Consider the following 24,953-nt stretch of genomic DNA (forward strand, 5'->3'; position numbering starts at 1 on the left):
TTGGGGACTTGGGGACTTCAGGATTTGGGCATTTGAGGATTTAGAGACTTTGGGAATTGAGGAATTTGGGGATTTGGGGACTTGGAGACTTGAGGACTTCAGGATTTGGGGATTTGGGAATTTGGGAATTTGAGGACCTGGGGATTTGAGGATCTGAGCATCTGGAGATTTGGGGATTTGGAGAATTAGGGATTTGGGGACTTTGGGATTTGAGGATTTAGGGATTTGGGGACTTGGAGAACTAGGGATTTGGGGAATTGGGAATTTGAGGATTTGTTGAATCGAGGATTTGACGACTTGAGGATTTGGGGACTTGGAGACTTGAAGACTTCAGGATTTGGGAATTTGGGGACTTGAGGACTTGGAGATTTGGGAATTTGGGGATTTGGGGATTTGGCTGCTGGGAAATCCCCTCCCATCAGGAACAGGCTGCCCAGGGCACTCCAAATCCTTGGAAATGTCCCCAAATCCTTTGCATGTGGCCCTTGGGGACACATCCAGCCGGATTGGCTGATCCCAAACCTCTTCCAAATTCCACAATTTTACCTGAGATCCAAAACCAACACCCTGGGGGCATTTCAGGACCTGGGATGAATTCCTGTCTGGAATCCGGGAATTCCAGGGGACAGGGATTGTCCCCAAGCCAGGGCCACCCAAACCCTCTCCGGCCGCTGTCCCGGGAAGGCGCTGGCACCTCGGAATTCCCGGATGATCCGAGGCAGAAGAATCCTTGGCTTTCCCCCATGGGAAGCAGCTGTTCCCATCCATATGGAAGCTCCGGAGCCGCTCATCCCGGTTTTCCGGCTCTTTTCCAGGTGGCCATCATTGCAGGGAATTTTGAGCTGGCGGAAATCATCAAAACCCACAAAGAGTCCGATGTTGGTGAGTTGGATTTTTCCCGGTTTTCCTGTTTTTTTTTTTTTTCTTTTTACTTTCCAATGGATCCCAGGGATGCACTGGAGGGAGGGATTAATGGATTTTCCCGGTGTTTTGCATCCATGGATTTTCCCGGTGTTGTATCCATGGAAGCTGCAGGTACTTTGGATCTTGGAAGTGTTCGAATGATTCCCATGGGATTCGGGCTGTTTTTCCAGCCTGGCTGACATTCCCAAGCTCGGGAATGATCCTGGATTTGCTCTTCTGTAAAATCCAGGTTTTCCCTCTCTTTTTGCATCCCTGAGGGATTTAATTCCCAGAATCCTGGGATTTGGGGCAAGGAGGGAAAACCCTCTGGGAATAGGAGTGAAGTGGGTGCTGTTCTGGTTGGATTTGCTTTTTTAAGGAATATTTTGGGAATTTTGGTCCCTTGTGTCATCTTTCCAATCCTTCCCATGTCCCCATGGAAGAAATTCCATGGAAAGGCAGGTTTGGATCAGGAATAAAATCCACACTTGTTGCATTTCCTTGGATTATCCTGAGGAATTCACGGATCCAGAGCTGCCGATGGAGGGAGCGGTGGGAATTCCCAGCACACAGGATCGGAGTCATGGGATCAGCAGCTGGAAAAAGAAAAAAAAAAGGGGGAAAATGTAAAAATTCCTGCCTGGGCGGGAATGGCACAGAATTCCCAGAAAATTCCCTGTGCTGCCCCCAGATCCCTGGAATGTCCAGGGCTGGAGCAGCCCGGGACGTAGGAAGGGATGGGTTTGGATGGGATTAAAGGTCCTTTCCCACCCAAAATCCTGGAATTCCATGAAAACACTGAAATGAAGGAAAACAGGGATCAGTTCTTCCAGAATTTGCATCAGGAATTTTGAACTTGGCTCAATCCCAAAAATCCTTTCTCCCTTTTATTTATTTTTTTTTCCCAGCTCCCTGTTCCTGATAGGCAGAACTGGGAATTTGGGGTGGGATAGAAAAGTCAGGAAAGATTTTGGGAAGCACCAGAGAATTCCTTTGCCTGCAAAGTCATGGAATTAATTAATCCAAGAAAAAAATTTGGGAATAAACGACCTCCAAAGGTCCGGCCTAAATTCCCCTTGGGATCTGCACCTGGGACTGAGCATCTCCGTGATTTTCCTTAGGGAAAAAAAAAAAAAAAAGGCAGGAAAACCAGCACGGAAAGCTGTCAGGAGCAATGGAACGTCTGGGAATCAGCTCCGGATAAAAAATAGGTCAGGGAAGAATTCCAAATTAATTCCGAGCCGAGCAGCAGGTCCAGATGGTCCCGCCCGGGGCCGGGAACTTCCCAGGGTTTGGAAATTAGGTTTGGGAATTGGGGGTTGGAAAAATTGGGGGTTGGGAGAATTGGGGTTTGGAAAAATTGGGTTTGGGAATTGGAGTTTGGGAATTTAGTTTGGAAATTGGGGTTTGGAAACTGGGGTTTGGAAAAATTCCGTTTGGAAATTGGGGTTTGGAAATCGGGGTTGGGAATTCGGGTTGGAAATTGGGGTTTGGGTTAGGGTCAGGATTTGGAAATGGGGTTTGGAATTTTGTCGGAGCAGGGAATGGCTCCTGCTTGTGCCCTTTTCCCAGGGTTTTGTGGGAATACTGAAGGAATTTGGTGGGATTGGTGTTGGAATGATGCTCGTGGAGGGATTTTCCCCTGGAATTCCCAGTGGGAAGCTGGGCTGGGTTGAGGTGGGATTTGGTGATCCCAGTGCAGAGGGGGGAAGGGTGGGAGCTTCCCAGGAGGATTCCGGGCTCATCCATGTTTTTTTGGGATCTGGAGCATTCAGCAGAGCCAGAACTTCCTGTTCCCTCTTGCCCTGGGAATTCTCCAGTTCAGGACATTCCATGGGAACTCTCCAGTTTGGAAAATGTGGGAATTCTCCAGTTTGGGAGATGACTTGGGAAGGCTCCAGTTTGGAAAACGCTCCATGGGAATTTTCTATTCTTGGAAATGTTGTGGGAATTCTCCAGTTTGGGACATTCCATGGGAATTTTCCGGTCTGGGAAATGCCCTGGGAGTTCTGCAGGTTGGGAGATTCCATGGGAATCGTCCAGTTTGGAAAGTGCCATGGGAATTTTCCAATCTGGGAGATTCCATGGGAATTTCCCAGTCTGGTCTGGGAAATGCCCTGGAAATTCTGCAGGCTGGAAAGTGCTGAGGGAGTTTTCCAGTCTGGGAAATGTGGGAATTCTGCAGGCTGGAAAGTGCCATGGGAATTCTCCAGTCTGGGAAATGTGGGAATTCTCCAGGTGGGGAAGTGCCATGGGAATTCTCCGTTCTGGGAAATGTGGGAATTCTCCAGGCAGGGAAGTGCCATGGGAATTCTCCAGTCTGGGAAATGTGGGAATTCTCCAGGCGGGGAAGTGCCATGGGAATTCTCCATTCTGGGAAATGTGGGAATTCTCCAGGCGGGGAAGTGCCATGGGAATTCTCCAGTCTGGGAAATGTGGGAATTCTCCACTCTGGGAGCCGCTTGTTCCCTTTTCCCCTCTGGGCCATTCCAGGCTCCTTCTCCGCTTCCCTGTGGAATTTTCCAGGATGCAAATGGAATCGTGGCCTGGAAGCCGGCAGACATTTGCACTCCTCGTGCTTTTCCATGAATATTTATCATGGAAGCAGCGGATCCAAACAAACCTGGGAGCGCTGATTGCGCTTCCCTTCCTCCAGCTGCCAGGAATTTTCGGGAGCCTCTGGAGGCGTCTCCAGGCTGGGAATTCCTCAGGGAGCTTTGGGTGTGTCCTGCTCCCCTCAGGGAGCATCCAGACCCCTTTGGAAAACAGGGATCCGTGTTTTCCTTTGGAAAACAGGGATCGGGCTGCTCCGAGCGGCGCTGTCATGGTAACGGACGGGATTCGTTTTGCCGGGAGAAACTCGGTAAACAGACCTGGAATAAAGTCTGGGAAAGGTGTGGGAAGGAATATCCGGAGCTTGCTGCAGGAATTGCTCCGAGTTTTGTTCCTTTGTTGTCTCCTTCCCGGGATTTCCCCACTGGGAACTGTAATATTCCATAGAATTGGAAATCTGGGAATGTCCTGGTTCTGGATCCTGGAGTTTGGCCTTGGTGGTTCTTCTTCATCGTCATCATCTTCACCACCATCATCTCTCCCTCCCTGGTTTTTCCCATTGGGAATTGCGGATTCCAGAGGGTGGGATGAGGAAGCATTCCAGAGAACTGGAAATCTGGGAAGGTCCTGGTTCTGAATCCTGGAATTCAGGCTTGGTGGTTCTTCATCACCATCATCATCATCACCACCGTCATCTGCTCTCCTTTCCCATTCTTGTGGATTCCAGAGGGTGGGATAAGGAAAACTTCCAAAGAATTGGGAATCTGGCAGGAATCTGGGAATGTCCCAATTCCAGCTCCTGGAGTTTGGGCTTGGTGGTTCTTCATCTTCACCATCACCATCTTCATCTTCTTCATTGTCTTCACCGTCGCCACCATCATCTCTCCCTTTCCGTCCCTTTCCGCCCGGGAAATGTGGATTTAGGGGGATGGGATGAGGAAATATTCCCTGAGCTGGGAATCTGGCAGGAGTCTGGGAATGTCCTGATTCCAGCCCTTGGAATTCACTCCCGGTGGTTCTTCAGCATCACTGTGCCCACCCAGCCACTTTGGAACTCCAGGATCCTGGGATCACTGAGGCTGGGAAAGAATTCCAAGGTCACCGAGTCCAAGTTGAGCCCAATCCCCACCAGAGCCCCGAGTGCCACATCCAGGAATTCCTTGGACATTTCCATGGATGGCGACTCCAAAGCTCCCTGGGCAGCCCCTGCCAAGGCCCGACCCCCTTCCCATGGAAAAATGATCCCAAGAATCCAATGCCAACCTTCCCTGGCACAGCCTGAGGCCGCTCCCTCTTGGGAAGACCTTCAGGCAGGACTTCTGCTTCCCAGATTTTATTCCAGGGATTTTCTGTAAGGAGCGATGGAGTCCCAAAGGAAACATTTCTGGGAGATGTGTCCCGTGCCTCGGTGACACCTGGCCTTGGTGGGACATCCCACTTTTGGTGGCCCCTGGGGACACGGATCAATGGTGGCCTTGCATCAATTGGATTTCATTTTTTGGAAGGCTTTTCCAACCCCTTTGTCACCAAAATTCCATAATTTTGGTCCGGCTATCCCATTGCAATGTGGCCCCAAAATTCCATTGTTTTGTCCAGCTTTCCCATTGGAATGGTCCTGCTGGGACATTTCTCCTTCCTGGTGGCCCTTGGGGACACAGATCAGTGGTGGCCTTGCATCGATTGGATTTTTATTTTCTGGGAGGGCTTTTCCAACCCCTTTGTCACCAAAATTACATAATTTTGGCCCAGCTTTCCCATTGGGATGGCCTTGGTGGGACATCCCACTTCTGGTGGCCCCTGGGGACATGGATCAGTGGTGGCTTTGCATCAATTGGATTTCGTTTTCTGGGAGGGCTTTTCCAACCCCTTTGGCTCTGAAATTCCATAGTTTTCTGCATTATCCCATTGGGATGTCCTAGGTGGGACATCCATCCTCGCTGGTGGCACCTGGAGACACGGATCAGTGGTGGCCTTGCAGTGGTTGGGATTGATGGCCTTGGGGGGCTTTTCCCAAACCCTCTGGCTCCAAAATTCCATAGTTTTGACCCAGTTTTCCCATTGGGATGTCCTAGGTGGGACATCCGTCCTCGCTGGTGGCACCTGGAGACACGGATCAGTGGTGGCCTTGCAGTGGTTGGGTTTCATTGCCTGGCAGGGCTTTTCCAACCCCAATGGCTCCGAAATTCCATAGTTTTTTCCGGTTTTCCCCTTGGGAATGACCGGATGTGGGCGCTGAGGGCAGGGGGTGCCGACAGGAGCCGGGAAGCGCCGGTGCCGGGAGAAATTCCCACACCCGAGGCTGGAACTCATCGGAGAACGAACGCCTGGCGTTGCCACGGCAACGGGAAGAGTTCCAGGAGCCTGAAATCCTCGGACTTTGAACCTCCAATATTCCTCGGGAAAATATTCCGAGCACGGCCGTGCTCAGCCTGGCCTGCTCCATCCCAATCCCGGGATTTTCCTTCTCCTGGTGGCCTCGGAACATCCTCAGGGTTCACCTCTGGAAGGTGCCATAGGAGCGGTGGCCTTGGAATGGCGGCTCTGGGAATATCCCAGATCCAGAGGGCTTGGAATTCCCTGTTCCCTGTCTCCTGTTCCAGGAGCAATCTGTGTTTTTCCCGATATTTTGGCAGCGGGAATGGGCTGGATGTGGCCGATTCCAGATTTCCCACTGGATTATGCCACAGGCACCAGACAAATTTTAGGGATGTTGAATTTCAGGATGGGAACGAGCTCATTAAACAAAATATTGGAAGATCCCGTTTTCCTGGAGGTTTGGAGTGCAGAACCTCTTCCCTTTCCGGAACATCTGGATCCGTTGTGTTGATCATGGAATTTTCTAGGCTGGAAAAGTCCTTTAAGACTTTGAATCCAAGAATTCCCGGCACTTCCGAGGCCACCACTGATCCGTGTCCCCAAATTCCACTGGAAATCCCTCCGGGATGGGGATTCCACTCCCGGTCCCTCAGTGGAGCTGGAGTTTGCGCTTCCAGCTGGATCCGAGAGGTCACTTTTCCCCGGCATTCCCAAGGATTGGGAGGGGATTCAGGGTGGGGAGTCACTGGTGATTTATTCCGTGTGTTGGGTATTCCCATCTTTCTCTTGGCACATTCCTGGAGCTGTGGAATAAGGACTTGGGATAGGAGGAGCAGCCAGGATTTGCGGAAGCGCCGATCCCGGTGGCAGCCGGACTCTTGGAATTCCGCCGGTCCTGGCTTAGTCCATCAGAGCTTCCTGAGATTCCACTTCCAAACCCTTCCCGGTGCTGATCCATGGTTGGATCCCATGGATTCCCAGTGCTGGGAGAGGAGCTGGGAGTAGATGGAGACCATTCCCTTCTTCCCAAGCCAGCTCCGCCGGAATTCCCAACCCTTCTTCTCCCCCACCCTCTTCCATCTTTCCCCACAACCACACTCCCAACACCTAATCCCATATTCCCATATTTTTTAGGGTTTGGATTCCCACCTAATCCCATTTTCCCATTTTTTCCCCAGTGCCTTTCCAAGAAACTCCTAACCTTTTTCCCAAGCAACTCCACACCCATTCCCAACCTTCTCCCCCTGAGTGCCACACCTCCTCTACCCTATTCCATCTTTTCCCACAACTCCCAACACCTAATCCTGTATTCCCATCTTTTTTGGAGTTTAGATTCCTATCTAATCCCATCTTCCCATTTTTTTAGTCCTTAGATTTCCACCTAATCCCATCTTCCCATTTTTTTAGTCCTTAGATTTCCACCTAATCCCATCTTCCCATTTTTTATTCCCAGTGTCTTTCCAATTCCTGACCTTCCCAATCCAACTCCACACCCATTCCCAACCTTCTCCTCCACCCTCTTCCATGCTTCCAACATCTAATCCCACTTTTCCGTCCCTTTATCAGCGTGGTGTTGGGAGCAGATGGAGAACATTCCCTTCTTCCCAACCCAACTCCACATCCATTCCCAACCTTCCCCCCCACCCTCTTCCATCTTTTCCCACAACCGCATTCCCAACACCTAATCTCATATTCCCATGTTTTTTGGGCCTTCAATTCCCACCTAATCCCATATTCCCATATTTTTTGGGCCTTAGATTCCCACCTAATCCCATATTCCCATATTTCTTGAGGTTTAGATTCCCACTTAATCAAATATTCCCATTATTTTCCAGGCATCTTTCCGACAAACTCCCGTCCTTCTTCCCAATCCAACTCCACACCCATTCCCAACCTTCTCTTCCATCTTTTCCCACCACTACATTCCCAACACCTAGTCCCATATTCCCATCTTTTTTGGGCCTTCAATTCCCACCTAATCCCATATTCCCATATTTTTTGGGCCTTCAATTCCCACTTAATCAAATATTCCCATTTTTTCCCAGCATCTTTCCGACAAACTCATGTCCTTCTTCCCAACCCAACTCCGCACCCATTCCCAACCTTCTCCCCCACCCTCTTCCATCATTTCTCCACAGCTCCCAGCACCCTAGCCCGCATTGCCGCTTCTCATTCCCAGTGCCTTTCCGGGAAACTCCCAACCCAACATCACACCCATTCCCAACCTTCTCTTCATCTTTTCCCACAGCTACATTCCCAACACCCAATCCCATATTCCCATCTTTTTTGGAGTTTCAATTCCCACCTAATCTCATCTTCCCGTTTCTTTCCTGGTGCCCTTCCAAGGAACTCCCAACCCAACTCCGCACCCATTCCCAACCTTCTCCCCCACCTTCTCCCATAATTTCCCCACAGCTCCCAGCGCCCTAACCCCGCATTCCCACTTTTCATTCCCAGTGCCTTTCCGAGAAACTCCCAACCCAACTCCGCACCCATTCCCAACCTTCTCCCCCACCCTCTTCCATCTTTTCCCACAACTGCATTCCCAACACCTAATCTCATATTCCAGTGGTTTTTGGGCCTTCGATTCCCACCTAATCCCATATTCCCATATTTTTTGAGGTTTAGATTCCCACTTAATCAAATATTCCCATTATTTTCCCAGCATCTTTCCGAGAAACTCCCAGCCCAACTCCGCACCCATTCCCAACCTTCTCCCCCACCCTCTCCCATCATTTCTCCACAACTCCCAGCACCCTAACCCGCATTCCCGCTTTTCATTCCCGGTGCCTTTCCGAGAAACTCCCAACCCAACATCACACCCATTCCCAACCTTTTCTTCATCTTTTCCCACAACTACATTCCCAACACCTAGTCCCATATTTCCATCTTTTTTGGGCCTTCAATTCCCACCTAATCAAATATTCCCATCTTTTTTGGAGTTTCGATTCCCACCTAATCTCATCTTCCCCTTTCTTTCCTGGTGCCCTTCCAAGGAACTCCCAACCCAACTCCGCACCCATTCCCAACCTTCTCCCCCACCCTCTCCCATCATTTCCCCACAGCTCCCAGCGCCCTAACCCCGCATTCCCGCTTCTCATTCCCAGTGCCTTTCCGAGAAACTCCCAGCTACACCAAGCGCCGCCGGCTCCTCGGCTCCGGCGGGTTGGCGTCGCCGCGCGTCCTCCAGCGCTCGGCCAGCGACAACAACCTGAAGGCCGAGAGCCGCGCCTCGTACTCGCCGGTGCCGTCCCTCCGGAGCCTCCCGCCGCAGCTCCTGGTCCAGATGCAGGAAGCGGCCTCCGGAATGGCGGTCTCCCCCGGGATGGCGACCGGAGACGGGAGCTTGGCCAGCTCGGGCAGCGGCCGCAGCGCCCACAGCCGCTCGCCCTCGCTGCAGCGCGTGCAGGAGGAGAGGGAGGCCGAGGCGCCCTCGCTGCGCCGGAGCAGCCGCGGCAAAGCCAGGTGTGGGATCGGGAATGGGATCCCGTGGAATGGGTTGGGGTGCGGGAGGGGCTGGAGGTGGGAATGGGGTCCCGTGGAATGGGGGTGTGTGGAAGGAATTAGAGTTGGGAATGGGGTCCTGTGGAATGGAGGATGTGGGAGGGGTTGGAGGTGGGAATGGGATCCCATGGATTTGGAGAGTGTGGAAAGAAATTAGAGTTGGGAATGGGGTCCCATGGATTCGGAGAGTGTGAAAGGAATTAGAGTTGGAAATGGATCCCATAGATTGGGGGATGTGGGAGGGGCTGGAGATGGGAATGGGATCCTGTGGGATGGAGGATGTGGGAGGGGTTGGAGATGGGAGTGGTATTCCATGGGTTCAGAGAGTCTGGAAGGAATTAGAGCTGGGAATGGATCCCGTGGAATGGGGGGTGTGGGAGGTGTTAGTGATGGGAATGGAATCCCATGGATTTGAAGAGTGTGGAAGGAATTAGAGCTGGGAATGGATCCTGTGGAATGGGGCATGTGGGAGGGGTTGGAGATGGGAGTGGTATTCCATGGGTTCAGAGAGTGTGAAAGGAATTAGAGTTGGGAATGGGATCCCGTGGAATGGGTTGGGGTGCGGGAGGGGCTGGAGGTGGGAATGGGGTCCCGTGGAATGGGGAATGTGGAAGAAATTAGAGTTGGGAATGGGGTCCTGTGGAATGGGGGGTGTGGGAGGGGTTGGAGGTGGGAGTGGGATTCCATGGATTTGGAGAGTGTGGAAGGAATTAGAGTTGGGAATGGGGTCCCATGGATTCAGAGAGTGTGGAAGGAATTAGAGCTGGGAATGGATCCCATGGATTGGGGGATGTGGGAGGGGTTGGAGGTGGGAATGGAATCCCATGGATTTGGAGAGTGTGGAAGGAATTAGAGCTGGGAATGGATCCCATGGATTGGGGGATGTGGGAGGGGTTGGAGGTGGGAATGGAATCCCATGGATTTGGAGAGTGTGGAAGGAATTAGAGCTGGGAATGGATCCCATGGATTGGGGGATGTTGGAGGGCTTGGAGATGGGAATGGGATCCCGTGGATTCAGAGAGTCTGGAAGGAATTAGAGCTGGGAATGGATCCTGTGGAATGGGGGGTGTGGGAGGTGTTAGTGATGGGAATGGAATCCCATGGATTTGAAGAGTGTGGAAGGAATTAGAGCTGGGAATGGATCCTGTGGAATGGGGGGTGTGGGAGGGGTTGGAGATGGGAGTGGTATTCCATGGGTTCAGAGAGTGTGAAAGGAATTAGAGCTGGGAATGGATCCCGTGGAATGGGGGGTGTGGGAGGTGTTAGTGATGGGAATGGAATCCCATGGATTTGAGGAGTGTGGAAGGAATTAGAGCTGGGAATGGATCCCATGGATTGGGGTGGGATATGGGAGAGGTTGGAGATGGGAATGGGATCCTATGGAATGGGTTGGGGTGTGGGAGGGGTTGGAGATAGGAATGGATCCCATGGAATGGGGAATGTGGGAGGTGTTAGTGATGGGAATGGGATCCCATGGACTGGGTTAGTGATGGGAATGGGGTCCCATGGATTCGAAGAGTGTGAAAGGAATTAGAGTTGGGAATGGATCCCATAGATTGGGGGATGTGGGAGGGGCTGGAGATGGGAATGGGATCTCATGGAATGGGGGCGTGTGGCAGGAATTAGAGATGGGAATGGATCCCATGGATTGGAGGGTTTGGAGGAATTAGATGGAGCTGGGAATGGGATCCCATGGATTGGAGGATCTGAGAAGAATTAGAGATGGGAATGGATCCCATGGATTGGAGGGTTTGGGAGGAATTAGAGATGGGAATGGGATCCCATGGATTGGAGGGTTTGGGAGGAATTAGAGATGGGAATGGGATCCCATGGATTGGAGGATCTGAGAGGAATTAGAGATGGGAATGGATCCCATGGATTGGAATTAGAGATGGGAATGGGATCCCATGGATTGGAGGATCTGAGAGGAATTAGAGATGGGAATGGGATCCCATGGATTGGAATTAGAGATGGGAATGGGATCCCATGGATTGGAATTAGAGATGGGAATGGGATCCCATGGATTGGAATTAGAGATGGGAATGGGATCCCATGGATTGGAATTAGAGATGGGAATGGGATCCCATGGATTGGAATTAGAGATGGGAATGGGATCCCATGGATTGGAGGGTTTGGAGGAATTAGAGATGGGAATGGGATCCCATGGATTGGAGGTCTTGGGAGGAATTAGAGCTGGGAATGGGATCCCATGGATTGGATGGGAATGGGATCCCATGGATTGGAGGGTTTGGAGGAATTAGAGATGGGAATGGGATCCCATGGATTGGAGGGTTTGGGAGGAATTAGAGCTGGGAATGGGATCCCATGGATTGGAGGGTTTGGGAGGAATTAGAGATGGGAATGGGATCCCATGGATTGGAGGGTTTGGGAGGAATTAGAGCTGGGAATGGGATCCCATGGATTGGAGGGTTTGGGAGGAATTAGAGATGGGAATGGATCCTATGGATTGGAATTAGAGCTGGGAATGGGATCCCATGGATTGGAGGGTTTGGGAGGAATTAGAGATGGGAATGGATCCCATGGATTGGAGGGTTTGGGAGGAATTAGAGCTGGGAATGGATCCCATGGATTGGAATTAGAGCTGGGAATGGGATCCCATGGATTGGAGGGTTTGGGAGGAATTAGAGCTGGGAATGGATCCCATGGATTGGAATTAGAGCTGGGAATGGGATCCCATGGATTGGAGGTCTTGGGAGGAATTAGAGCTGGGAATGGGATCCCACGGATTGGGGGGAATTAGATAGAGGAATTAGGTGGAGCTGGGAATGCGATCCCACGGATTGGTGGGAATGTGGGATGTGGGGTGGAAAGAGGGAAGACCGGGAAAGGTTTGTTGTTCCGATGAGGAGCGGGGTTTTGCTGGATCGTTGGGTTTTCAATGGGTTTTCCCTGCAATTCCGAGGTCAGATCCAATTTTTCCCTGGATTTTCCCTGGGTTTTTCCCTCCATTCATCCCTCCCCATCCCAGTGATCCCAGTGTCAGATTTGGCTTTTCCCTGGGTTTTTCCCTGGGTTTTCGCTCCATCCCATGCTCGGATCATGGATCCCATGGATATCATGGATTCATGGATATTCCGGGTTACGTGGATATAGTGCGTATCACATCTGGTGGTTCCGTTGGGATTGGGATTGGGATTGGGATTGGGATTGGGATTGGGATTGGATCTGGCGTTATCCCACTGCTCCTCATCCCTGCCAACCACATCCCCTGGGAATATTGGTTTGCCTGGGATTGGGAATGGTCGCTGTTTCCGGTGTCCCTGACGTGTCCAGGGATTTTGGGATATCCCTGCGGTGCCCGCGGGGTCTGGGTTTGGATTCGGAGGATTCTGTTGGAATTGTGGAATCCTGGAATGGGAAGGATCCTAAGGCTGATCCAATTCCACCCCATTCCAAGGGCAGGGACACCTCCCGCTATCCCAGGTTGCTCCAACCTGGCCTTGGAATTTGGGAAGCTCAGGAATTAGGGATGTGCCGGAGGCAGATCCAGAGTGGGATCCAAAGGCATCAGGAGGTCAAAAATAGTGTGGATTTTCAAATCCATAGCCTTGGAAATATTCCCAAAATTCCCTGGAGCAGCTCTGCCCAACTCCTTGTCCAAACTTCCCGAGGATTCCTGGAGCTTGCTCCGTGATTCCCAACCTTTTTCGTGAAGAATATCCCTAGGAAAGAGCATTTTGCTCCATTATTCCCAGGTTTTTCCAGGGATAGAGGGGTCGTGGAATTCATTCCATGGAGTTAGGGCAGGAGAAATTCCCAGGTTTGCAATCGGAACAGTTCAAGTTGGAAAAAAAACTCTCGGAAGTTTTAATTCCCAACAAAAACTCCTTCACTCCGTGGCAAGGGATATCCATAACAACCGGAGTCTCCCCACATTTTCCTGGAAAAATCCCGGAGAAAAAAGGATTCTGGGGCAGCTTTTCCAGGGAATATCAGGAATATTTAGTGTTGTCCCAGTTTTTAATTCCAAGGGAGGTTTTCCAGCCCCTTTCCCAGCTCCCTCCCTTCCCTTTTCCTGCTCCGGCGCTGCTCCCGGAATTCCAGGGGATCCCGCAGCCGTTCCCAGGAGCAGCAGGGCTGGGCCAGCAGAACTTTTCCATGTGTTTTTTCCCAGGTTTTATTGGGATCCCTCCTCCCTCCCTCCCTCCCACCCATTCCCCGCGTGCCGGAGCCTCCGGAGCCTCCGCACTTTTCCCAATCCCACTCCCACACCACAAGTTTCCCATCCAACTCCTCGTGCCGGGATCATCCCTCCGGATAGTTCATTCCTTACGTTCATCCCAGCCTCATTCCCGGTTTTTGGAGCCCTCTGGATTTGGGAAGGGTCTTGGATCCATCCTGGTTTTCCTTCCCAGCTCGCAGCGCATCCCAGATATTCCCACTTTGGGAAGGGAGGCTTTGGAGCAGGGAATCATCCCCTGGATCTGGGAAGAGCCGGGATTTTCGGGATCAGCTCCTTTTCCCACCAATCCATGGCAATTCCCTCTGATCCCACATTTCTTCCATCCAGGCTTCGTTTGCTCCGGGCTTTTTTTTTTTTTCCCAAGGGAATTCAGTGTGTGAATTCCTCCAGTTTTCCTCATTCCCATTTTTTTCCCCTCTCCTGGACACGCAGCTGGAGTTTCCAATGTAATTCTTGGAATTCTTTAATCCCTCCTCAACATTCCCGATGTGTCCGGCCGGGCTCATCTCAAATTCCTCCTTCATTCCTGCTGCTCCTTTCCAGGTGGGATTTTCCCAAAATGTCCCCGTTTATCCCAGATTTCAGCGCCTTGGAATTTCCACATCCACAGGGAAGTTTTCCCTCTCTGCCCTCAGCCAAAGGAACACCAGGAATTCCCAGCAATTCCTGGGATTTTTTTTAGGGAATGAAATGAATGGTGGGAATTCCCTCCGTGGGCATTTCCCGGTGGGATGCAGAGGTTTGGATTTGCCCAGGAACAATTCCAGGTTTCCAGGAGATGTTTGGAGTCAAATCCCACCCCTGGAAGTGCCCAGGGCTGGGTGGGATGGGGTTTGGAGCAACCTGGGAAAGGGAAAGATGTCCCTGTCCATGGAGAACAATCCCGGGAATGTTGGGAAGAGGTCCTGGAAACTTTAGGGAATGAATCTTGGAAATGTTGGGACAATCATCCTGGAAATGTTGGGAGACTCATCATGGAAATGTTGGGAGAATCATCCTGGAAATGTCAGGGAAACCATCCTGGAGTCTTTGGGGAAAAGATGCTGGGAATGTTGGAGGAAATATCCTGGAAAATTTAGGGAAAGGATGCTGGAAATGTTGGGATAACAGTCCTGGAAATGTTGGGAGAATCATCCTGGAAATGTTGGGGAAATCATCTGGAAACTCTGGGAGAACCATCCTAGGAATACTGGGAGAACAATCCTGGGAATGTTGGGAGAAGGATCCTGGAAACGCTGGGCAAAAAATCCTGGGAATGTTGGGCAGAGGATCCCAGAAATGCTGGGAGAACGATCCTGGGAATTATGGGGAATCCCTGGGGCTGAAGTGGGATCCGTGGCCACCGGCAGATCCCGCCAGCCTGGGAAAGAGGGGCCGGAAATCCTGGAAAACAGCATCAGAAATCCTGGAAAACATGGTTGGAAATCCCAGAAAACAGGCATTGGAAATCCTGGAAAGCAGGGTCAAAAATCCTGGAAAAGAGGCATCAGAAATCTTGGAAAACCGGGTTGGAAATCCTGGAACCGTGTCCAAGTGCAGGGATGGAGAATCCCAGGAATTCTCCTAAGAGCAGGAATTTTCCCTAATTCGGTGGGAATTCTTCCTAATTCTGTGGGAAAATTCAGGAATTTTCCCTAATTCAGTGGGAATTCGGTAATTCTTCCCTAATTCTGTGTGAAAATTTAAGAATTTCTCCAATCCTGTGGGAATTCAGGTATTTTCCCTGATTCTGTGGGAATTCAGGAATGTTTCCGGAATTCTGTGTGAAAACTCAGGGATTTTTCCCAATATCCAACTTAAAATTCCTCTGGCACAGCTCGAGGCTGTTCCCTGGGATTTCCTGGGAGCAGATCCCAAATCCCGGCCGGCTCCTGCCTCTGCCATGGAATTCCGGAGGGAGAAGATCCCTCCTGATCCTTTTTCCAGGATGAGCCTCCTTCCAGATGCTCTTCCCGGGATTTGGGCTCCTTTCCCTGGGAAAGAGTGATCAGGAATCCTGGGAAACAGAGCCGGAATTCTGGGAATTCTGGGAATTCCCAAGGGAAGCGTTTTTTTTTTAAACCAATCCCGGAATCCTCCCCCTGGAATTCACTTCTGATCATTCCCATGGAAATGAAAACCTCCTGGATTTTTGGGATCTTCGGATGCGTTGGAAGCGATTTTTGGGAATATTGTGGTGCGTTCATTCCCCCGGAACGGGAATTCTCTGGGGGTTTATTCCAAGTTTTTTCCCAAGGAAGCTTTTCCAGCCTGGAATGGGACAATTCCCGATGGAAGCACCACCAGGTGCCCAAACCCAGCTGGACTCTTCCATGGGCTGGAATTCCCTGGAAGCAGACATGGGATCCCATCAATCCCACCTGGAATTCCAACGGGATGGAGGCGATCAGGGAGAAAAAATTCCATGGAAAACATAAACCCAGGGCGGGCTCCTTCCCGGAATTCTCTTTCCCTTCGGAATCCCGTGGGAATCCCAGCAGGAGGATGCAGGCACGGAGCGTGGAGAAATCCCAGATCCACCGGGAATTTTGGGAATCTCACAGGCCGCTTCATCCCCGCTGTTGGATTTATCCGGCTGCCCCTCGGAAATCCGGGACGAGTTGGGGATTCATGGAATGCGGGCCTGGAGCGGGGAGATAAGAGGGATGAAAGGAAAATTCCACTGGAAAAACTCCCGGGAATTCGCTCCCATGGAAAAGCTCCAACCCCATCCGGGCAGCTTTCGCTCCTGGAATTTTTTTTCCTAATGGAATTTTTTATTGATGGAATTTTTTTCCTCATGGAATTTTTTTCCTCATGGAATTTTTCTCCCCATGGAAATCTTGGCAGGGGCTGCTCAGGGAGCTTTGGACCCCCCATCCCTGGAGGTGTCCAAGGAATTCCTGGAATTCCGCTCAGGGCTCTTGCGGGGAGCTCAGGATGGGCTCGGTGCCCTTGGAATTCTTTCCCAAGCTCTGGAATTCCGGGGTTGGGGCTGAAAGCCGAGCTCTTCCCAGGTTTTTCCCCCGGAGCTCTTCCCAAGCTTTTCCCCGGAGCTCTTCCCAGGTTTTTCCCCCGGAGCTCTTCCCAAGCTTTTCCCCCGGGAATTCCTGGGGCGATTCCCGCCAGGAAAGAAGGGAGCGGAGCCGGGAAAGGCAGGAAAATTCCAGAGGGAGCCGGGAAAGGGCTCGGCCTGGGCACAGCAGGGTGGCACAGGTGACAATGGCACCCAGGGGTGGCACAGGTGACAATGGGGCACAGGGGTGGCACAGGTGACAGTGGCACCCAGGGGTGGCACAGGTGACAATGGGGCACAGGGGTGGCACAGGTGACAGTGGCACCCAGGGGTGGCACAGGTGACAATGGCACCCAGGGGTGGCACAGGTGACAATGGGGCACCGGGTGGCACAGGTGACAGTGGCACCCATGGGTGCCACCAGTGGCACTGGGGCACAGGGTGGCACAGGTGACAGAGGGCAGAGGGTGGCACAGGTGACAGTGGGGCACAGGGTGGCACAGGTGACAGTGGCACCCAGGGGTGGCACAGGTGACAGAGGGCAGAGGGTGGCACAGGTGACAGTGGCACCCAGTGTCGCTGTGGGTGGCAGCGGGCACAGATTGTCACAAGTGACATTGAGGCACAGGGTGGCACAGGTGACAGTGGCACCCAGGGGTGGCACCGGTGACAGTGGCACCCAAGGGTGGCACCAATGGCACTGGGGCACAGGGTGGCACAGGGTGACAGTGGCAGCCAGGGTCGCTGTGGGTGGCAGCAGGCACAGGTGACAATGGCACCCAGGGGTGGCACCAGTGGCACAGGGTGGCACAGGGTGACAGTGGCACTCAGTGTCGCTGTGGGTGGCATTGGGCACAGGGTGGCACAGGTGACACCGGGGCATGGGTTGGCACAGGTGGCACAGGGTGGTGGTGGCCCTCAGTGTCGCTGTGGGTGGCACTGGGATATGGGTGGCACAGGTGACAATGGCACCCAGGGGTGGCACCGGTGGCACAGGGTGGCACAGGGTGACAGTGGCCCTCAGTGTCGCTGTGGGTGGCACTGGGGCACAGGGTGGCACAGGTGGCAATGGCACCCAGGGGTGGCACAGGTGGCAGTGGCACCCAGGGGTGGCACCGGTGTCACTGTGCCCGGGCAGGGCTCTGCCCCCTGGGAGCATTCCCGGGATTCCTGCAATTCCCCCAGTTCCCAAAATCCCGCAAATCCCGCCATCCCTGGAATCCCCACAGTCCCTGAAATCCCTGGAATTCCCGCAGTCCCTGAAATCCCTGGAATTCCCACAGTCCCTGAAATCCCTGGAATTCCCGCAGCCCCTGAAATCCCTGGAATTCCCGCAGTTTCCCCGCAAAAATTGGGGGAGGGGCGTAAACACGGGATTGGGGTGGAAAAATGTGGAATTTTGGGGGAAAATGTGGAATTAGGGGCACCGCAGGCACCCCCGAACCGGGAATGGGACCTGGGGACTCTCCCAACTTCCTCCCTCCTTCCTCCCTCCCGTTCCCATCCCATTCCCATTCCCATTTCCATTCCGTTCCCATTCCCGTTCCCATTTCCATTCCCGTTCCCATTCCCATTCCCATTCCCATTCCCGTTCCCATTTCCATTCCCGTTCCCATTCCCGTTCCCATTCCCCATTCCCCATTCCCATTCCCGTTCCCGTCCCCATTCCCATTCCCATTCCCATTCCCATTCCCATTCCCATTCCCATTCCCGTTCCCATTCCCATTCCCATTCCCATTCCCGTCCCCGTTCCCATTCCCATTCCCATTCCCATTCCCATTCCCATTCCCGTTCCCATTCCCATTCCCACTCCCATTCCCATTCCCATTCCCGTTCCCGTTCCCGTTCCCATTCCCGTTCCCATTCCCATTCCCATCCCTGTTCCTGTTCCCATTCCCATTCCCATTCCCATTCCCATCCCCGTTCCCATTCCCATTCCCATTCCCATCCCCGTTCCCGTTCCCATTCCCATTCCCATTCCCATTCCCATTCCCATTCCCATTCCCATTCCCATTCCCATCCCCATTCCCGTTCCCATTTCCATTCCCGTTCCCATTCCCGTTCCCATTCCCCATTCCCCATTCCCATTCCCGTTCCCGTCCCCATTCCCATTCCCATTCCCATTCCCATTCCCATCCCCATTCCCATCCCCATTCCCATTACCATCCCCGTTCCCGTTCCCATTCCCATTCCCATTCCCATTCCCATTCCCATTCCCATTCCCATTCCCATTCCCGCTCCCTCCCCGCGGCAGCGCCGGCAGCGGCCGCCAGGGGGCGGCTCCGGGCGGGCCCCACCGGGACGGGAGCGGGATCGGGATCGGCCCCGGGATCGGGAATGGGATCGGGATGGGTGCCATGATGGCTCTGGCATGGTCCCACTCCCATTCCCATTCCCACTCCCATTCCCACACGGGAATGCGGGTGCTGCTTGGCAGTCCTGGGAGCGGGACTGGGATCAGGAGCGGGATTGGGATCAGGAGTGCGAGCGGGATTGGGATTGGGAGCAGGATTGGGATCAGGAGCGGCATTGGGATCGGGAGCGGGAGCGGGATTGGGATCAGGAGCAGGATTCGGGATCGGGACCAGGAGCAGGAGTGGGATCTGGGATCGGGATCAGGAGCGGGATCCGGGATCAGGACCAGGAGCGGGATCCGGGATCGGGACCAGGAGCGGCATCCGGGATCGGGACCAGGAGCGGGATCAGGACCAGGAGCGGGATTCGGGATCGGGACCAGGAGCGGGATCAGGACCAGGAGCATGATCCAGGATCCGGGAGTGGGACCAGGAGCTGGGGCGGGATGCGGGATCGGCCCCGGGACCAGGAGCGGGAGTGGGGTCGGGACCAGGACCAGGAGCGGGATCGGGATCAGGACCAGGAGCGGGATGCGGGATGCGGGATGCGGGATCGGGACCAGGAGCGGGATGCGGGATCGGGACCAGGAGCGGGATGCAGGATCGGGACCGGGAGCGGGAGCGGGGTCGGGACCGCGCCGGCCGCGGGGGCGGCGGCGGCGGCGGCGGGAGCGGGGGCGGCCGGTGCGGCGGCGTGCCCGCCCGCCGGGGGAGGAGCCGCGGGCCCGGCCCCACCTGCCCCGGGCCATGGTGCGCCGGAGGGAGCGGAGCGGAGCGCGGGGCGGGCGGCGCCGCTGCGCCATGGAGCCGGCGGTGGCGGGCGGCGGCCGCCCCGCAGCCGGTGCCGCTCCGGCCTCCGCCGCTGGCCGCGCCCGGGCGGCGCCGCCGGGGCCGCGCTGAGCCCCGCGGGGACCACCCCGAGCCCCGCGGGGATCACCCCGAGCCCCGCGGGGACCACCCCGAGCCCCGCGGGGACCACCCCGAGCCCCGCGGGGACCACCCCGAGCCCCGCGGGGACCACCCCGAGCCCCGCGGGGACCAGCCCGAGCCCCGCGGGGACCAGCCCGAGCCCCGCGGGGATCACCCCGAGCCCCGCGGGGACCACCCCGAGCCATGGCGCAGCCCGCGGGGCGCGGCGGGGCGAGCCGCGAGCTGCCGGGCATCAGCACCGTCACCTACGTGTTCGTTTACAGCCCCGCCGGTCCCGCCGGGCCGCCCGCCGGGGCCGGGGCCGAGCCCGCGCCCCGCGCCGCGCCCGCCCCGCTGCGCGGGCCCAAGCGGAAGCTTTACAGCGCCGTGCCCGGCCGCAAGTTCATCGTGGTGAAGAGCTACGCGCCGCAGGGCGAGGGCGAGATCCAGCTCAACCGCGGCGAGGCCGTCAAGGGTGAGCGGGGGCGCCGGGACGGCGGCGGGGAGCGGGCGCGGAGCGCGGCGGGAGCGGCGGGAGATGCTCCGGCGCGGGATGCGGCAGCGGCGGGGAGGGAGGGAGGGATGCGGGCGGGGATGGGGAGCGCTCCGGTGGGCGGTGGAGGGGTCGGGGTGTCCTGAACACCTGGGGGGCTGCGGGTTTTGGGGTGCCCTGTGTGGTTGCGGGGCTGGAGATTTTGGGGTGCCCTGCCCACCTGGGGGGCTGCGGCTTTTGGGGTGCCCTGCCCACCTGTGGGGCTGCGGATTTTGGGGTGCCCTGTCTGGTTTAGGGGCTGCGGCTTTTGGGGTGCCCTGCCCACCTGTGGGGCTGCAGAATCCTGGGGTCTCCAGCCCACCCGGGGGGCTGCGGATTTTGGGGTCTCCAATCTGGTTTTGGGGCTGCGGCTTTTGGGGTCTCCAGTCTGGTTGTGGGGCTGGAGATTTTGGGGTGCCCTGCCCACCTGGGGGGCTGCGGCTTTTGGGGTCTCCAGCCCACCTGTGGGGCTGAGGCTTTTGGGGTCTGCAGCGTGGTTGTGGGGCTGGAGATTTTGGGGTGCCCTGCCCACCTGGGGGGCTGCGGATTTTGGGGTCTCCAATCTGGTTTTGGGGCTGCGGCTTTTGGGGTCTCCAGTGTGGTTTTGGGGTTGCAGGGCTGTGGGATGTCCACTGCAGTTGTGGGGCTGCAGTTTTTGGGGTGCCCTGCCCACCCGGGGGGCTGAGGCTTTTGGGGTGTCCAGTGTGGTTGTGGGGCTGCAGGGCTGTGGGATGTCCACTGTAGTTGTGGGGCTGAAGAATCCTGGGGTCTCCAGCCCACCCGTGGGGCTGCGGCTTTTGGGGTCTCCAGTCTGATTTTGGGGCTGCGGCTTTTGGGGTCTCCAGTCTGATTTTGGGGCTGTGGCTTTTGGGGTCTCCAGTGTGGTTGTGGGGCTGGAGATTTTGGGGTGCCCTGCCCACCCGTGGAGCTGCAGAATCCTGGGGTCTCCAGCCCATCTGTGGGGCTGCAGCTTTTGGGGTCTCCAGTCTGATTTTGGGGCTGCAGCTTTTGGGGTGCCCTGCCCACCTGGGGGGCTGCGGGTTTTGGGGTCTCCAGTGTGGTTTTGGGGCTGCGGCTTTTGGGGTGCCCGGCCCACCCGTGGGGCTGCAGCTTTTGGGGTCTCCAGTCTGATTTTGGGGCTGTGGCTTTTGGGGTCTCCAGTGTGGTTGTGGGGCTGCAGTTTTTGGGGTGCCCTGCCCACCTGTGGGGCTGCGGGTTTTGGGGTGCCCTGCCCACCCGTGGGGCTGCGGCTTTTGGGGTCTCCTGTCTGGTTTTGGGGCTCCAGGGCTGTGGGATGTCCACTGTAGTTGTGGGGCTGCAGTTTTTGGGGTGCCCTGCCCACCTGTGGGGCTGAGGCTTTTGGGGTCTCCAGCCCACCTGTGGGGCTGCAGAATCCTGGGGTCTCCAGTCTGATTTTGGGGCTGCAGCTTTTGGGGTCTCCACTGTGGTTTTGGGGCTGCAGATTTTGGGGTCTCCACTGTGGTTGTGGGGCTGCAGCTTTTGGGGTCCCCTGGCCACTCATGGAGCTGCAGTGTTTTGGGGTCCCCAGTCCTGTTGTGCAGTTTTGGGGTCCCCACCCCTCTTTTGGGGTCCCCATCCTGGTTTTGGGGCCAGAGCTCTGTGGGGTCCCTATCCCGTTTTTGGGGTCCCCACCCCGCTTTTGGGGTCCCCATCCTGGTTTTGGGGCCGGAGCTCGGTGGGGTCCCTATCCCGTTTTTGGGGTCCCTATTCCTTGTTTTGGGGTCCCCATCCTGGTTTTGGGGTCCCCTCCCGATTTTGGGGCCAGAGCTCTGTGGGGTCCCCAGTTTCGGTTTTGGGGTCCCCATCCTGATTTTGGGGTCCCCAGTCCCGGTTTTGGGGCTGGAATTCTGTGGGATCCCCAATCCCGGTTTTGGGGTCCCCAATCCTGTTTTGGGATCCCCAATCCCGTTTTTGGGGTCCCCATCCGGTTTTAGGGATCCCCAATCCCGGTTTTGGGGTCCCCAATCCTGTTTTGGGATCCCCAATCCCGGTTTTGGGGTCCCCAATCCTGTTTTGGGATCCCCAATCCCGGTTTTGGGATCCCCAATCCCGGTTTTGGGATCCCCAATCCCGGTTTTGGGATCCCCAATCCCGGTTTTGGGGTCCCCAATCCCGGTTTTGGGGCTGGAATTCTGTGGGATCCCCAATCCCGGTTTTGGGGTCCGCATCCTGCTTTTGGGATCCCCAATCCCGGTTTTGGGATCCCCAATCCCGTTTTTGGGGTTCCCATTTTGGTTTTGGGGTCCCCTCCCGGTTTTGGGGCTGGAATTCTGTGGGATCCCCAATCCCGTTTTTGGGGTCCCCAATCCTGTTTTGGGATCCCCAATCCCGTTTTTGGGGTCCCCATCCTGTTTTAGGGATCCCCAATCCCGGTTTTGGGATCCCCAATCCCGGTTTTGGGGTCCCCATTTTGGTTTTGGGGTCCCCTCCCGGTTTTGGGGCTGGAATTCTGTGGGATCCCCAATCCCGGTTTTCGGGTCCCCATCCCGGTTTTGGGGTCCCCAATCCTGTTTTGGGATCCCCAATCCCGGTTTTGGGATCCCCAATCCCGGTTTTGGTATCCCCAATCCCGGTTTTGGGGTCCCCATTTTGGTTTTGGGATCCCCAGTCCCGGTTTTGGGGTCCCGCTCCAGCTCCGTTCCCATTCCCGGTGTTCCCATTCCCGGCGTTCCCGTTCCCGTCCCTCCGGGGCCGTGTCCTTGTCCCCCCCCCGCCCATCCCGGCTCCGCTCCCAAATCCCGAATTCCCACATCCCGAATTCCCAAACCCCCCCCACCCATCCCGGCTCCGCTCCCAAATCCCGAATTCCCACATCCCGAATTCCCAACCCCCCCCCGCCCATCCCGGCTTTTCCCGGCTCTGCTTCCAGAGCTGCAGCGGGAACCGGGAAATTCCCATGGATAACAGCAGGGAAAAATTCATGGATCACCCAGGGGAATTTTCATGGATAACACCAAGGAAAATTTCATGGATAACCCAGGGGAATTTTCATGGATAACACCAAGGAAAATTTCATGGATAACCCAGGGGAATTTTCCTGGATAACGGCAGCGCTGCCGTGGGGTTGGGCTGGGAATTCTGCTGGAAGCTCGGAATTCCAGCTGCCAGCTTCCCGAGGAAGGGAATTCCCTGCCAGCCGGAGAATTCCAGAGTTTTTTCCCCTCCTCACCCCGGAAAGTTTTGGGAGCTTCTCCTCCTCTCCCTCCTCCGCGATTTTTGCGGATTCCTGGCACGGCGCGGGGCTGGAGCCTCTGGAATGACGGGAGAGGGAGAGCGGGAATGTTCCCGGCTTGGAATTGCGGCTCCCACATTCCCGCTGCCCTTCCCATGGATTTGTTTTCCCTGCGGGAATGGCCGCGCTGAGGAATTCCCGTGCGTTCCTTGGAATTCCAAGGGTTTCGCGCGGCATTTCGGCATTCCTGCGCTGCGGGTGTGGAATTCCAGGATCCGGGAAGGATTCCTGGGATGTGAAATGCTTTTTTCCCTCCCCCCCCCGCCTCCTTTTCCCTGTTTTTCCTCGTGGAGTGGGTGGTCCTGGAGTCGCTGCCACAAAATCCTTGGGATTCGCTTCTCCCAAAATTCCTGGCGTGTGATCTCCCGGGAAAAACAACCCGTGGGAAAGGGAGGAGGAGGACGTGGAGGGACCCCCGGGAGCGGGAAGCGCTTCCCGCTGGATATTCCCGGAGTTCGGGAGGACGCGGGGCTCAAAGCCGATCCCTCCCCTCATGGAATTTCTCCGGGAGAGGCCGATCCGTGGATTTTTTGGGAATCTTGGCAGCTCCGGGACGGCGCTGCGTTGTCGTGTTGCGTGGATTTGGGAAAATCCCGGATCCAGCCGGAGCGCTGAGCTCGGCGGGTGGCCGGGAATGTTGGGAGAGGCTGGAATTGCAGGAATTGCGGCCGCGGGAACTCTCCAGGGTTCTGGAATGACGCGGGGGACGGATGCTGGAGATTCCCGGGAATGCTGGGAATGCTGGGAATGGAGCTGGAAGGGTGGGAAAAGGTTTGGGAATGAAAGAGGATGGGAAGCTGGAATTTCAGGAATTCTGGCCAAGGAGCAGCCTGGGAATCTCCGGGGTCATGGAATGCTGTGGGGGATGATGGATCTCATCCCTATCCATGAGATCATTCCCGGCCCATTCCAAGGGCAGGGGAATTCCCGCCATCCCAGGCCGCTCCAGCCTTTCCCGGGACATTCCCGGGATCCAGGGGCAGCCCCAGCTGCTCTGGCAATCCCAGCCCAGCCAGGAATTCCTCATTCCCAAAATCCCACCCCAATCCCCCTTTTCCCAGTGGGAAGCCATTCCCTGCATCCCATCCTTCCATTCCTTTCCCAAATTTCAGCTCTCCCGGATCCCCTCCGGGCCTGGAATGTGCTGGAAGCTCTCCCCGGATCCTTCCCTTCTCCAGGGGAACATTCCCAATTTTCCCAGCTTTTCCTCCCAGCGCCTCCTCTGGATTTGCTCCAACAGCTCCACGTCCTTCCCGGGACCCTCCCCGATCCCATATTTCCGTTTTTCCACCGCATTTCCTGGGATCGGCTCGTTCCCATGGCCTCTCCAGGGCTCGGAATTCCTGGGAAGTTTTTCTTCCATCCCAAGGTCAGGAATTTCTCCTCCCGCTCCTGGTTTTTCCCTCGGGGAAAGTCGTTTGGGAAGGGTT

At 55.4% G+C, this 24,953-nt stretch overlaps 1 protein-coding gene across 1 annotated transcript in view; it reads left to right on the top strand.

Moving 5' to 3' along the window:
- SHANK3 (SH3 and multiple ankyrin repeat domains 3) overlaps positions 1–24,953 on the top strand; it is a 149,677-nt gene that overhangs the window by 33,802 nt on the left and 90,922 nt on the right. The window contains exons 9-11 of the mRNA XM_085568304.1: positions 816–882; positions 8,880–9,237; positions 20,023–20,213. Coding sequence (XP_085424430.1) covers positions 816–882; positions 8,880–9,237; positions 20,023–20,213 — 616 coding nt within the window. The remainder of the gene's footprint in view (positions 1–815; positions 883–8,879; positions 9,238–20,022; positions 20,214–24,953) is intronic.

This window comes from Lonchura striata, chromosome 1A, assembly GCF_050655825.1.
Source record: "Lonchura striata isolate lonStrDom1 chromosome 1A, ASM5065582v1, whole genome shotgun sequence".
NCBI lineage: Eukaryota > Metazoa > Chordata > Aves > Passeriformes > Estrildidae > Lonchura > Lonchura striata.